The sequence below is a fragment of the Rhinolophus sinicus genome, linkage group LG10 (genome assembly GCF_036562045.2).
Source record: "Rhinolophus sinicus isolate RSC01 linkage group LG10, ASM3656204v1, whole genome shotgun sequence".
NCBI lineage: Eukaryota > Metazoa > Chordata > Mammalia > Chiroptera > Rhinolophidae > Rhinolophus > Rhinolophus sinicus.
Genome location: NC_133759.1, coordinates 83,894,791 through 83,908,057, shown reverse-complemented (window position 1 = coordinate 83,908,057; position 13,267 = coordinate 83,894,791). Strand labels below are relative to the sequence as shown.

Genomic DNA, 13,267 nt, shown 5'->3' with positions numbered 1-13,267 from the left:
GCCACAGGTCAACTCCACATAGTAAGCTGACAGACCATTCTACGACCAGAGATTTCCTGACCTGCCACATGCAGGAGCTGGGACAGGTATACTAGGGCTGAAGTTTGTAACACCTGCAGTCTCCACGTCCTCAGCAGTCATTATTCGCTCAGTTCACCTTTTCCAGCCAGTCTTCACTACAGAGGCCAGTGTCCCTAAGCCCAGAAATAATGGTGTCTCTCAGCACCCTTCTGTCTCTGGCCTAAAGTAAGGTCTCAGCAATGCCTACCTAAAAACATGTGAAGATGAATCCAGATTGTGATAGGTCTCCAAGCCCTATGCCTGGTGCCCTATTTCTCCTTTCCTAATGAGTTACAGAGCATGAGATCCTTGCCCAAATACAATGGGAACAAAGATAATGTTTCATTTCAACTGTCACCAAAAATGTGAGCACTGACTCTTTCCTAAAAACGGCCAGAAACGCTGGAGAAACAAAGAAGAGTAAGTTGTGAGGGAGGAGCATGGATTTAGACAGATGTGTGAAAAATTGCTCCCAAAACAATGTTTATACATAGCTGAGCAGGAAGAGACGTGAAGATTTTATTTCATTGCCTGTTCCAAGACAAAACCTATTCGAGCATCCTAGAATCAGTTCTAGATGGAGATTTTGCCGTGGGAGAGTATTACAGTCGCGAAGGCCAGTTCTCTGGGCCTCCCCATGAGCCAGGCTCAGGCTTCTGAAGAGCTCTGGTTGGGCTGTTCTCAGGATCAGATGTAATAATGTGCAAGTGGGCCCACTGCAAAATGTGAAGTGCCAGACAGGGGACTGTCACCACTTGTATGACACACTTTTCCGAGAAGCAAGGGCACCTTTCTAAACCAGACCAAGACAGAGCAGACAACACAGACTTTCATCAGGGAGTCTGCGAAATCACTCCTGAAATTACTGTTGTTCATTCAACGCTGAACTTCAACATATGCAAGTTGTTTCAAGGCTGCTTATTGTCTGGCCACTTCCTAGCTGGGCCAAGAGTTTCACCTCTGGACTCAAAATTCCAGTTGGAATTCTGATGAGGATTTGAATTATTCATAATTTTGTTGGTTATTCCAATTGTATTTCATTTGGAAGAGATGATTTCAAGAGAATCAAATGCAGTTTCCTTCACCCTGCTAGGAAGAATCACTGTACAAATGCCCCTGCTGAACGATGGAAGGGTAGGCTCATGTAATCTATGAGAAGTGGATTTATGGAGCTGTACCACGTGGCTGGAACAATCTACTCATTTCACAGACTTTCCAAATTAACACAAAAGGGGCGGGGGATCTGTTCTACGCCTCATGTGCCCTGTTAATTCTGCCCAAACTTACAAATTAATTCTGACTGAGTCAGGAATGCCTTAGAAACAGGAGTTATTAGGAAGACGGTAAGCCTTCTAGAAGCGACTGGGGAATAAGACCGTAAAAGAAAAAATCACTCTGGATACCGCTTCCAAGTGTCCCCACTTTCAGGCTTCCTGTAGTTGCAATGAACAGGCCCATCAGCCCCAAGTGACTCTTCCCAGGAAGCCGTGCAGCAGAGTGGTCGGGGTGGCTGGGCCTCTGCCGCCAACCAGCGCTGAGCTGAGTCCTGCTTCTGCTCACTCAGTGGATGACGACAGCTACACTGACCTCACCATCACTGCCCCTGGCATCACTGTCACGTCACCACAAGAAAGATAAAAAAGAAATGTACAGTCCTATGGGCTGAAACCAAACAGGCTTTGGAGCTAGACAGACTCGGGTTCAACTTGGGCAAGCGTCTTAACCCCTCTGAGCCCGTTTCCCTTGTGCAAATGGGGACTGAACATCTGCCTTGCAGAGCAACGGAAAAGAGCAAGCACATAAAGTGCTCAGCACAGACACTGACCAAGAGTGAGCGGGAGGTAGTGGTGGTATACGCGTAAATGACAATAAAAATAACCCACGTTGGTGGAGTGCTTATCATGTTAAGTCATTTACATGGATTATCTCATTATTTGACTCACAGCAACCCTACAAAGGAGGTACTATTATTCTTGCCATCTTGTAGGTGAGGAAACTGAGATTCACTGAAAGTAACAGACTAGTCCAAGGTCACAGAAATGAATACAGCTGGGGTGGGGGGCGGACAGCGTGACTGTCTGAGTCTTAATCACGTGTGGACTTCATACCTATGGTTAATTTGAGAGCCAGAGGACAAAATGAAAAGATGCTAAGTTTTAGAGTCTGATGAATCTGCTTTTATCCCTTCCTCGCTCTGTGACTTTGAGCAAGTTACATAACTGACCTTCAGCTGCCTCATCTGTGAAAACCCCCAGGACTGTGGTGAGGACTGACGCGCCTAACAGAGTTGGACGCTCAGTGCTCAAGAGACGTTATCGCATTCACTAAAGCGGCAGAAGAAGGGAAATGACTGGAGACTCAACATGAGTTACTTGCTGTCAGGACACGAGGCTTTAATTTATAAGTGCAAATTTAATTACCGCTCTTTGCAAAACATCAATCGTAACTGCTTACAGCAATGTGCGAATTTGCTGTTCTTTTCCCCTTGCGTTGTCTAAAAAAAAAATCCAAATTTTACTGCCCCCCCCCCCAGGCCCATCTTGACACTGTAGACCACTGACCCTTGTGGCATTTGTTCTTAGCCGTGTCACATACACATTTTTATACCTCTTCCAATCCCACCCGTCACATGCGCCTCCAATTTCCAAGGATCAAGAGTCTCCCTGTAATGTGTGTGGCGTACTCTTTATTATGTGCTGTGATTTTTATGGGAGGAAAATTAGGTCATGATGAAGAGTTCCTGGTCTATAACTGCAAAGTAGCTCTGGGATAATAAATCAGCGACGGAGGCCTGGGGATTAAAAAGCGTAACAGAAGGGCTTCTATGAGAGAAGAGACTGGGCATTTTCTGGAGACATTAATTCATCAGGGTCTCACGTCACAATGGGTAATAACAAGCAGGGGCTTGCTTAACCTCAGGAGTGTCTGCTGTGGGCGGGGAGGGCTAGAACTACTGAACAGAGCTCACACACTGCCCGCTCTTTCTCATGACAGACTCGGGGGGAGGACTCCTTAGGGCCTCAGAAGCCATAAACCCAGTGCCTTTCCACTAGAAAGCCAGGCAAATCTTAGCAGGGCTCATTTACTGCAACAGTTAAAAAGCCAAATTCAGAGGCTGCAGCTACACAGAGGGTTTTTAAGGACAGTTGGAAGTCCGATGTCCTGTTGATATCAGCATTTTGGCAGAAGGATCAACAATTTGGAAAGCAGTTTGGGGAGTTTTATTAAAAATCCCTCAAAAGGAACCAGTGCCATTTGGTTAACAGCCTGGGTAATGAATGGAATACTGTAGTTGTCCCTATCTCCAGAAAGATTCTGTTTCCTGTTATCCTTATTGACAGAGAATAGGATCAAATATAACAAAACTCCCACCTTATTTCAGTAACATTAAAAAAGCTTCACAATTCAAACAATTATCTAGGGCTTATTGAGGGGAACATACATGCAACCTCATCACATTAATGAAGAATAACTTGCAAAGTATTTGTCACTAAAGAAAGAAAACAGGCCTATGAACAGACACATCCCAGCCCAGCATACAGGTTAACCTAGCTTCCTTCTAAACCTAACATGGACAGGACCCAAAAGAGTATACTTAGGAACCAATGGAAGGAAAGGTAACAAAAAATAAAAATCAACGAATGAATGAGTGACAAGAGCTATAACCGTAAGACACAAGATGAGCTTCCCAAGCGGGCACCAGTACCAGGCATTATCTCAATGTACTGAAGCATGCAGGCATGCCTCATCATCCTCACATTTATTATTATCATTATTATTATTAATTTCGCCTATCAACAACTGCTTGAAATATCAAGGAAATCACATACAACTGCCAACACTTGTCAGCTGCTAGAAATTATTCAAATCAATTGCATTTTATTAATTGATGTACATTTTGGGCACACACCCCAACGCTAGTGCAATGGATCTCAATGCCACCAACATTTTGGCGACAGCAGATCAGGCAGTTTGGTGGGCCCAAACCAACTCTAATCACAACTGCATTGAAAGACATTACCATTTTAATGGGGATGCAAAGACCTGGTGCTTGTCCTAGGTATTAGATGGGGTCATCCATGGTGGCTAGCTCTTCCCCTTGACATACAAGATTATAAGTTAAAATATGTTTAAAAAGGGCACTGCTCTTTGGGCATTTCTAAGAATTAACAGCTCAATGATCAACACTCCTGCCGCTTCCAAACAATCTGATGAACTGGGAAAAGAATCATGATAACTTCTTTATTTTATAAAACATCAACAGACATTAAAAGGGGGCAATACTGATGAAAGCACGTGGTACATGGGCACATATGGACAGCCGCAGCCTGCTTCCTGCACAGAAACCCTTTCAAGTACCACAGCCAGAAGAGGAGTGTGGACTGTTACAGAACAATGAGCCCCATCCGACTGCTGTATGTTGGACTTCACAGGAAGATGTAAGACACACACACACACACACACACACACACACACACACACACAATTAACTTGAGATTTCATATTTAAGCAAAACTATGAGAAGAAGGCAGTTTGTTTTCTTGATATGGTTGTTCTTCCCAGATATCTAAATTTTTCAGAGTCATTGGCAAGCCAACCTTTACAAAAGGAAAACCCTGTAAGAAATAGCAGAATTTCTGGGCTTTGGGGTATGTTGGACAGTGGCAGCATTCACTCTTTTGTTTAAAAATTTAACTAGAAGCATATAAATATTGGCAACTTCCACCATAAGCCCAAGTATTGTCTTACTTGATGTTTTAAGACTCAGGGTGATAAGCTGTGAGTTGGGGAAAGATTCTGTCCATACAAGAGAGAGAAATTTTAAATAATTGATCATTACTTTAAAACAAGCATGGAAAGAGCCAAAATATTTGCCCGTATGAACTTTCAACTTTGAAACGTGACCACAGGTCAATAGAGCCAGAATCTTAAAGTTCGTTCTTCTTTAGCTCCCATATAATCCAAATACAGTCCAGGGTGTGTAGTCAGTGATGGGAAATGATGCCGTGAGCTAACATATGCCTTCAGGAAGTCTGGCCAGAAAACCCAAGTAAAAGCCATTTGTATCTACGAGTATTTCTATGAGTGTTTCTATGAGTGTAGGCTATAGGTCAAAGGTTATACTCTCGGAGTAAGACTTTTTATATATAGCCACAAGTTTACAACAGTATGGTCAACTCTACTGTTTTATTATTTATTTAATGAGTGATTTTGATATCAACAATCTGAGTACAATTGATTCAGCTTCCTGGGATGTCTCTCTAAAGTGCTGATATAATCCTTTTACCCCTCTGCGTGGAAACCTCTGAGGCTCCCATTTCTCTAGCTTTCAAGACCCTTGACAAATGGGCTCAGTCCAGCTGTTTGGCCTCCTCTCCCACCACTTGCTAACATACACCCCACTGTTCTTTCACAGCCATGTCATTTTCATATACACAAATCAATTGATGTTGATTAACTGATTAATGCTTCCCCAAGAAGGCTCCTGTATCCAATCTTTCTCTGCCTAGAAAATGTCTATTTCTCTGTCAGAGTCCATCCAAGCAGAATTAAATATTTCTCCTCAGTGTGCCATACACTTTCTCCATCTTACTGGATGTCACGTAGCACACTGTGTTATGGTTTGTTATACCCCGATAAAATAGGAGGGCCTTGGGGAGGTGCCACCTAATTTATACTTGGCCAATAGTAGATGTTCAACAAACATTCATTGTATTGAATAGAGATGAATGAGAGTAGATTTTAATGGCTTGGCTTGTGAAAGCAGTCCTAAGTTCAACCCTTGTTCCTCTCCTAACAAGGTGTTTCTTTAACTCTCTGCACTTTAGGTTCACAATTTGTAAAACAGGCCAAAAATACTGACCTTCTAGTATTGCTTTGAAAATGAAATGATATGATGGATATAAAGCTGCTTAGCACAATATCTCGAGAACAGTAAGCTATATGTAAAAGTTAGCTATTATTATAGTTAATATTATTACTTCTAGATTATGTACATTAAAAAGATCCACTGTGGGGTAGCCGGTTAGCTCAGTGGGTTAGAGCGTGGTGCTGATAACACTGAGGTTACCGGTTCGATCCCTGCATGGGCCCTCCTTAAAAAAAAAAAAAAGAAGATCTACTACCTTCAACTGAGTAAACCAATCAGTCGTACATTACCAACGTGGAAAAAGAAAGATCACCATGAGCCCCCAAACGTTCTACCATCTCTTCTGGCTTTTTCCTCTCTGCTTCCACTTCGGGGTATTTATTTCCTACCACACTGTTCCAAACACTGCTCCCCTCCCAGGTCTGTCAGGGGAGGTGAGGGACAGTTTCTAGAGCATCTCTGACAGGATAAGTATGTGGTTAGCGGGCATACTCTGACCAACTGAAGGTCTGTGTGAAACACATCACTGAGACTCTGAGGAAAGAGATACAGGTGGGTTCTCTGTGGAAAAAAAAAATGCTCAGCAAGGGGTGTCTCTGGGCAAACAGGTGATGTCTTGAGAGCATGTGGATGTGCCAGTGACAACATGACTAGTATATCCTCATTTTTAACCCTTGGGGCTGAATATCTAGTGTTGATCCTTAGTAAATAAGGAGTGAGAGGAAAGACTGGGAGGGAGGGACCGAGGGAGGGAGGGAGAGAGAGAGAAGGAGGGAGGGGAAAGAGAAACCACCATATCCTTTAGCCAGTTAAAACACTGAAGCCTTTTTCCTTCTCCTAAAAAAAACAAAAAAACGTGTTTCATCAGGTAAAAGACACTGAATTTTCTGGCTAGAAAGTATTCCCCCCACCCTGCCCGCAGCTCTCTTTTTAAAGTATCAATTTTAAAGACAAAGATGTTTTTCCAGTTTTAGACACTGATGTTAGTTCTCCATACTGAGGCTTACAAAGGGCATTGAGGACTGAACTTGCCACTACCACAAATATTTGATGCCCCTGGATGTGTAAGAAACGGCAATGCTGAGGAGAAAGAGAAGAGCACTTTCTGTAAGAAATATTGAGGAAGTGTCTGGCCTGTGTTCCGCACAAGCCACTCAGAAGAAAGCTGAGCCTTCTCCAACACGAGCTATGGACAAACCTGCCAGGGCTGGGGGGTGAGGCATGAGGGCAGGCTGCCTGCAAAGATGGCAGTGCACAATTCCTCCCCTCCACAGGGCGGGTCTAGTTCCTGCCCCTTCAATCTGGCTTAACTTGTAACTTGCTTTGACCAACAGAGTGTGGCTGAAGTGACACTCTGTTTGCTCAGTAGGCCTTAAGTGGCCTTTCGGCTTCTGTGTTTGCTCTCTTGGAAGTTCGGCCTAAACTACTGCGTGATGAGCGATCGCATAGAGACAGAGGGAGGCCATGTGGAAAAGGATCAGGTGTCCCAGCCGACAGCCAGAACCAAGGTCGCAGACATATGGAGTAAGGCTATTCTGGATCTTCCAGTCATCGTCAAAATGCCCCCCCCACCCCCCCACCCCAGCTGATACCATATGGGAAACACATGAGCCCTCCCCAGAATTGTGAGGGGAAAAAAAATCATTGCTGTGTTAATTCGCTAGGTTTGGAGATGATTTGTTATGCAGTGATGGACAACCGAAATATGCCTCTTGTAGTCTCTCTCTCTCTCTGCTTGTTTACGCAAGTTTCAATATTGTTATTAGCAGGATCCGGTCCTCCTTTCCTCCCTCTGTCTCTCTGTCTCCAACGCTAGTTGCCTGAGGTTTCTACAACCTCTTTCAGTACTGTCTTCTACTTATTCCTGGGTCCCTCCCAATTTTATTTCAAGGCACAACATAAATCCTTTATGTAAAATGTTCTTACCAACATGACAGAATATCATGTCAGTAACTGTGCGGGACATACGAGTGTATTTAACACCTGTATTAGGGCTTGTTTCAAGCAAGAGGGCATATGCTATCATGTTTCTTGTTGGGGGATAGGACACAAAGATGCTGTTGGGAAGCATTTTTTTCGAGGGTGGTTTCAGGATTTTGTCCAACTTCCAACACTAAAGTTAGGAAAGTAGTTACTCCAGGGCATTTGTGTGAGTGCTTCCAGAAAAGTATGGCCAAGGCCAAGAGAATGCTTATTAAATATTGTTACATAAGGTCTCAATATTATGGCTATTAAAGAACAAGTCTCTGACAATATTCATCGGAGGACATAAACATGCTCTGCATTTGATGGCTGAAGTTAAGTTTTACTGGCAGGAAGTCCAAAGCATTGTCTCCAGAACGCAGGGCCCAGGACACGGCTCGGCGCTTAGGATTCCGGGAGGTGAACATCCTCCTGGGCTCCCAAGGAGGCTGAGGCAGCACCTGCTCGCTTTACACCAAACCGGGCTGGAAGCCACCTTTTAAAAGGAGTCAAGCTGCCTTATTCGCAGTTGTTTTTACCAGAAAGGCAAACCTGATGAATAGTGAGGACTTTCTCCCCAGAATGATGTACATACATAGGTCTTGGGGTAACGCTGGCCTGCCATGGACCCCCGGTCAAAAATCTCCATCAGGCTGGCATACTGGATCCCTTAGGCGTGGAGACCTACTCTCTGGAGCAGCCTTCCACATGACTGTTTTCACTCACACTCCTTCATGTGTTCCCACTGTGATTCCCTCTCTCTGGCATCGATGAATGAAAAAGAACATAGAATAAAGCACTCTAATACTCTTCATATACACGTCAGCAAATCCACAACAGCGAGTATCATAATGCACAATTCACCCAACTCAGTGGATATTCTCACCCGTTCTGGCCCATATACTTATAGGCCAAGCCATGCATTTCATATTTCATTTCTATTTCTACATTTTGTGCCCAAGGCAGGATGGCTGCTTGTTTACACAAGTTTCAATATTGTTATTAGCAGTATCCGGTCCTTTTTTCTGTCATGCTACTTTCAAATATGCTTTCTGGCTTTGAAGGCCCAAGGACACCAAAAACAGTTACAGTTTAAAAGCTGTTAGATGCTGCCTGTTATCAGCTCAAATGGGCCCGTTAGGGACATGAAACAATCAAACTGCTTACTCCTTAGAGATCTGTCTCGACATTTAATATTATTTAAGAAAAGATTAAGTTGTAAAATATACTATTTTGGGAGGGGGCACATGTGATATTCAAGGATGGACTTAACCTTCACCTTCACAGAATTCTGTTGAGACTGCTAAAAACAATGGTTTACACTTATTGAACCTTACTACACACCAGATTCTTGGCTAAGTCCTTTATGTAAATCACCTCGCTTAATCTTTACAACAAATCAATTGAAGGAATGTGCTAGAGTGGCTTGTTGGTCACCAAACTTGCTTTCCTTTCCTCTGAATACGTAGGTTGCTTTTTCAGCCTCCCTTGCAGTTAGATGCGGTCATGTGACTAAGTTCTGGCCAATAGAATGTGGAAGAAAATAAGGAGAGCATCTTCTGGGCCCAGCCCAGAAGTCTTACCCAATCTTCTCTGCTCTCATTTCCTCCACCAACTGTCTGACTGCAGAGCTCTGCCGAGCAGCAGGCAGAGCTACAAGATGGGAGGAACCTGGGTTGCTGAATCACTGCACAGTATGCCACCCCCAGAATACCTGCAGTGAACTGTTATGTGAGCAGGAGATAAATGTCTATCATTTTGAGTCACTGATATTGTGGGGTTGTTTGTTACAGCAGTTAGTCTATACTGAGAGTACTTTCATGAGCATAGAGAAGTTAGGCAATCTGCTCAAGGTCACAGAGTCAGTAAGAAGGGTAGCAGATTTGAATCCAAGTGGTTTGTTTTTAGAAATCATGTTATCAACTGCTATTCGATGATATCCCCTTTTCACGAGTTCATTTTTCTCATACATAACAAACCTCTCCCATACCTGATTTACTATATTTGAGGGAGGTAGTTAGTTGGGAGCAGGTCCAAAATTTAAGATAAAAAGATCATTTCTTCAAATACATAATTTGATTTCTACATCTCTTCATTAACCATGTAAGAGGGAGGCTATGCTGCTTACACAACTTTACAGTTACTTTGCGAAAGTTTAGATTCCGAGGTTTTTTAGTAGTTATTAATGCCCCATAACAAAATACCCACCAAACCTAGTGGCTTAAAACCTATTATGTCTCCCTGTTTCTGTGGGTCAAGGATTCAAGAGAGGCTTAGCTCGGGGGTTCTGACTCAGGGTCTCTCTCTCATGAGGTTGTACACAAGACGTAAGGTGGGGCTGCATCACCTGAAGGCGTGACCAGTGCGGGCACACTCACTTCCAGCAGCACACTCACAGGGCTGGCACGTGGGTCTGGCTGCCGGCAGGAAGCTTCACTGCCTCCGCCCGGGGCTGTGGGATTGCCCTCACAACAAGGTGGCCTGCTTCCTCGAGAGTGAGCAAATCCAGAAACCAAGGCAAATGCTCCAAGGTCTCTGATGACTGGTCTCTTTCGCAAGATCTTACTAATCCACTGGGATCACTGTTTCTACTGAGCAATTCCTACTGACAATATTGGGATCAACATGGGGGCCCCTCATTCACAGTTGAAGTGGACTCCACAAGCGAGGGAGCACCAGGAGACAGGGGCCGCAGGGAGTCATTTTGGAGGCCAGCTACCCCCCCAGCCCATTCTCATTCAACACATACGCACTGGGGACAAAGCAGTGAACAAAACTGAGAGAAGTCCCTGCTTTCGTGAAGCAGACATTCTAGTGGAGGCCAGAAAGGCAATAGACCCAATTAGCACGTCAATTATATAATATGCTAGAAAGTGGTAAGTGCTATGGAGAGAGAGAAAGCGGGGTCAAAGGGAGGGGGAGTGCTAGAGGCTGGGACTATCTGCAATTTTAAATAAAGAGATCTAAGTCGGGCTCACTGAGAAGGCTGGAAACAGGTGAGGAAACATGCCACGTAGTTATATGGCGAGAGAGTGTTCCAGGCACTGGGAACAACAACTGCAAAGGCCTTGAGGTGGGAAAGGGTGCCATGTGAAACACAGCAATGTGGTGAAGGTGGCTGCAGGAGTGAAATAAAGAGAGGGCCATAGGAAGTAAGATATGGTAAGTAACAGACGGAGAACAGAGACCATGTAGGGCCTTCTGTGTTCTTGTAAGGGCTCGAACTTTCACACAGTGAAATAGGAAGCCACTGAATCGTTCCTAACAGACAGCTGATGTGATGTGACTTCACATTTTAAAAAAAATCTCACTCTGGTGGCTGATATCAGAATAGACAGGCCAAGGGTGGAAGCAGAAAAACAAATTAGGAGGCTCTTGTAAAAATCCAGACAAGAGATGATGGTGGCTTACATTAGAGTGTTATCAGTGCAGATGGTAAGAAGTGGTCTAGATTTATTTTGCAGGCTATCTAGCAAAATTAATTCACCATTCTAGGTAAAGTTTTCATTTAGGAGGAGCAGCATTTTTTACTTGATCCCAGAGCTGTGGCTGCCAAACGGTGCCCTCGGGGACCCTGAAGCTTCCGAGAAGCTTCATAGGGATTTGCTACTAGGAGCTGGGATGCGACAGATGGGTGAAGCTTCATGTTTCCTACCCCCAGTTTTGTAAGGGCACCTCGATGTTGAAATTCTTCATTATGTGTGGTGAGGGAGATCTTCTTAAGAAAGACCAGAAACTGCAATGCTCTAAAGGAAAAGACAGAATACACACACGCACGCACGTGCACGAGAGCGAGAGCGAGAGAGCGAGAGAGCGAGAGAGAGAGAGAGAGAGAGAGACTATGTATAAAACTGAAAGACAAACTACAGATTAGGAAAGATACTTGCCACACAAATGAAAACAGTTTAATATCCCTAATATAAAAGAAAACTTATAAAGTCATAAGACGATAACCAAGTACAAAAATGGGCAATGGGCATTTTCAAAATGAGGCCTATAACAGTACCTTCTCCATTTGGTTGTTGTGAAGATAAAAGACAACACATATAAAATGCTTAGCACAGTTCCTGGTCGAGACTAAATCATAAATGTGGCCCACCGCCATTGCCACCATAACCACCACTGTTGCCCCCATAGCCGCCATTGTTGCCACCACTGCCCCCATGAGCTGATGATCGTCACTGCCACCGCCAGCTTTATCAGTAACGTCATCATCATCATCACAATTGACCTTAGCAATGTACACCCAGTCAATCCTGAATGGATTCAGCTTCCCCCAAGAGAAATTCTTCACGCACAGTGACCAGTTACACATATGTTACCTTTTCATGATTTTCTATCAGGATCTCAATGACAATGTTCTGAAATTTGATATCCATGATGGCCGCCACTGTTTCTTCCTGAGGCCGCAGCAGGGTGGGTCCAAACACCACGCCAAGATTTGCCACTGTCATCAAATTCTGCTTGTGGTTGTTAGCAACACTGGGGGAAAGGAAACAAAGGGCACAGATGAGAGAAACCGCAGGCAAATAGACAGCTGACTTCCGTCTACCTTTCCTATCTTCAGACTCCTCACCTACCGTGTTTCCCTGAAAATAAGACCTAGCCGGACAATCAGCTCTAATTTGGAGCAAACATTAATATAAGACCTGGTCTTCTTTCATTATAAGACCAGATCTTATATAATATAACATAATATAAGACCAGGGCTTATATAAGACCTGGTCTGATATAATATAATATAATATAATATAATATAATATAATATAATACTGGGTCTTACATTAATTTTTGTTCCAAAAGATGCATTAGAGCTGATTGTCTGGCTAGGTCTTATTTTTGGGGAAACACGGTAGTAGGAGTCAGCCCTTGGCACACCTTCCGATGCCCTTGGAGTTCAAAGAGAGACAGACTTTTCTACTCACATTTTCATCCATCAAAGCTTCAGAAATCTTCAGTGTTCAGGTTATTTAGCTATTTCAGGATATGACACTCCTTACCATTCCCATGTTTGCCTAAAATGACCAAACAACCAAAGCAGCTGCCTTCCAAAATGTGACCCTTTGCATATCCGAATCCCTGTCCTGCAAATCCAGGGAACTGCTAATTCCGCTTAGTTACAACTTCTGTACTTGGCTGCTGCATAAACCACGGTGATCATTAGCATTTTCTCTAGCTCAGATATAAAAACTCTTGACAGCTTTAATACACTTGTAAACGTAGGCACAAAATAGACCTAATTTTTAAAATGGGTAGGTCTGGATATTTAAAACGAAGTCAGGAAATTCAGCACTTTAGGCTCAAAGTATTAAAGCCCCATCACATTAAACATGTGGCTCACATTAAGTGAAACATGTGGCATAAACAGAAATAAAG

General features: G+C 43.6%; 1 protein-coding gene across 5 annotated transcripts in view; it reads right to left on the bottom strand.

The window, feature by feature from the left end:
- Positions 1 to 13,267, bottom strand: part of ARHGAP26 (Rho GTPase activating protein 26) — a 703,968-nt gene that overhangs the window by 89,259 nt on the left and 601,442 nt on the right. For all 5 annotated transcript variants that reach the window (XM_074313709.1, XM_019739058.2, XM_019739059.2 and 2 more), the window contains one exon: positions 12,214 to 12,373. In XM_074313709.1, coding sequence (XP_074169810.1) covers positions 12,214 to 12,373 — 160 coding nt within the window. The remainder of the gene's footprint in view (positions 1 to 12,213; positions 12,374 to 13,267) is intronic.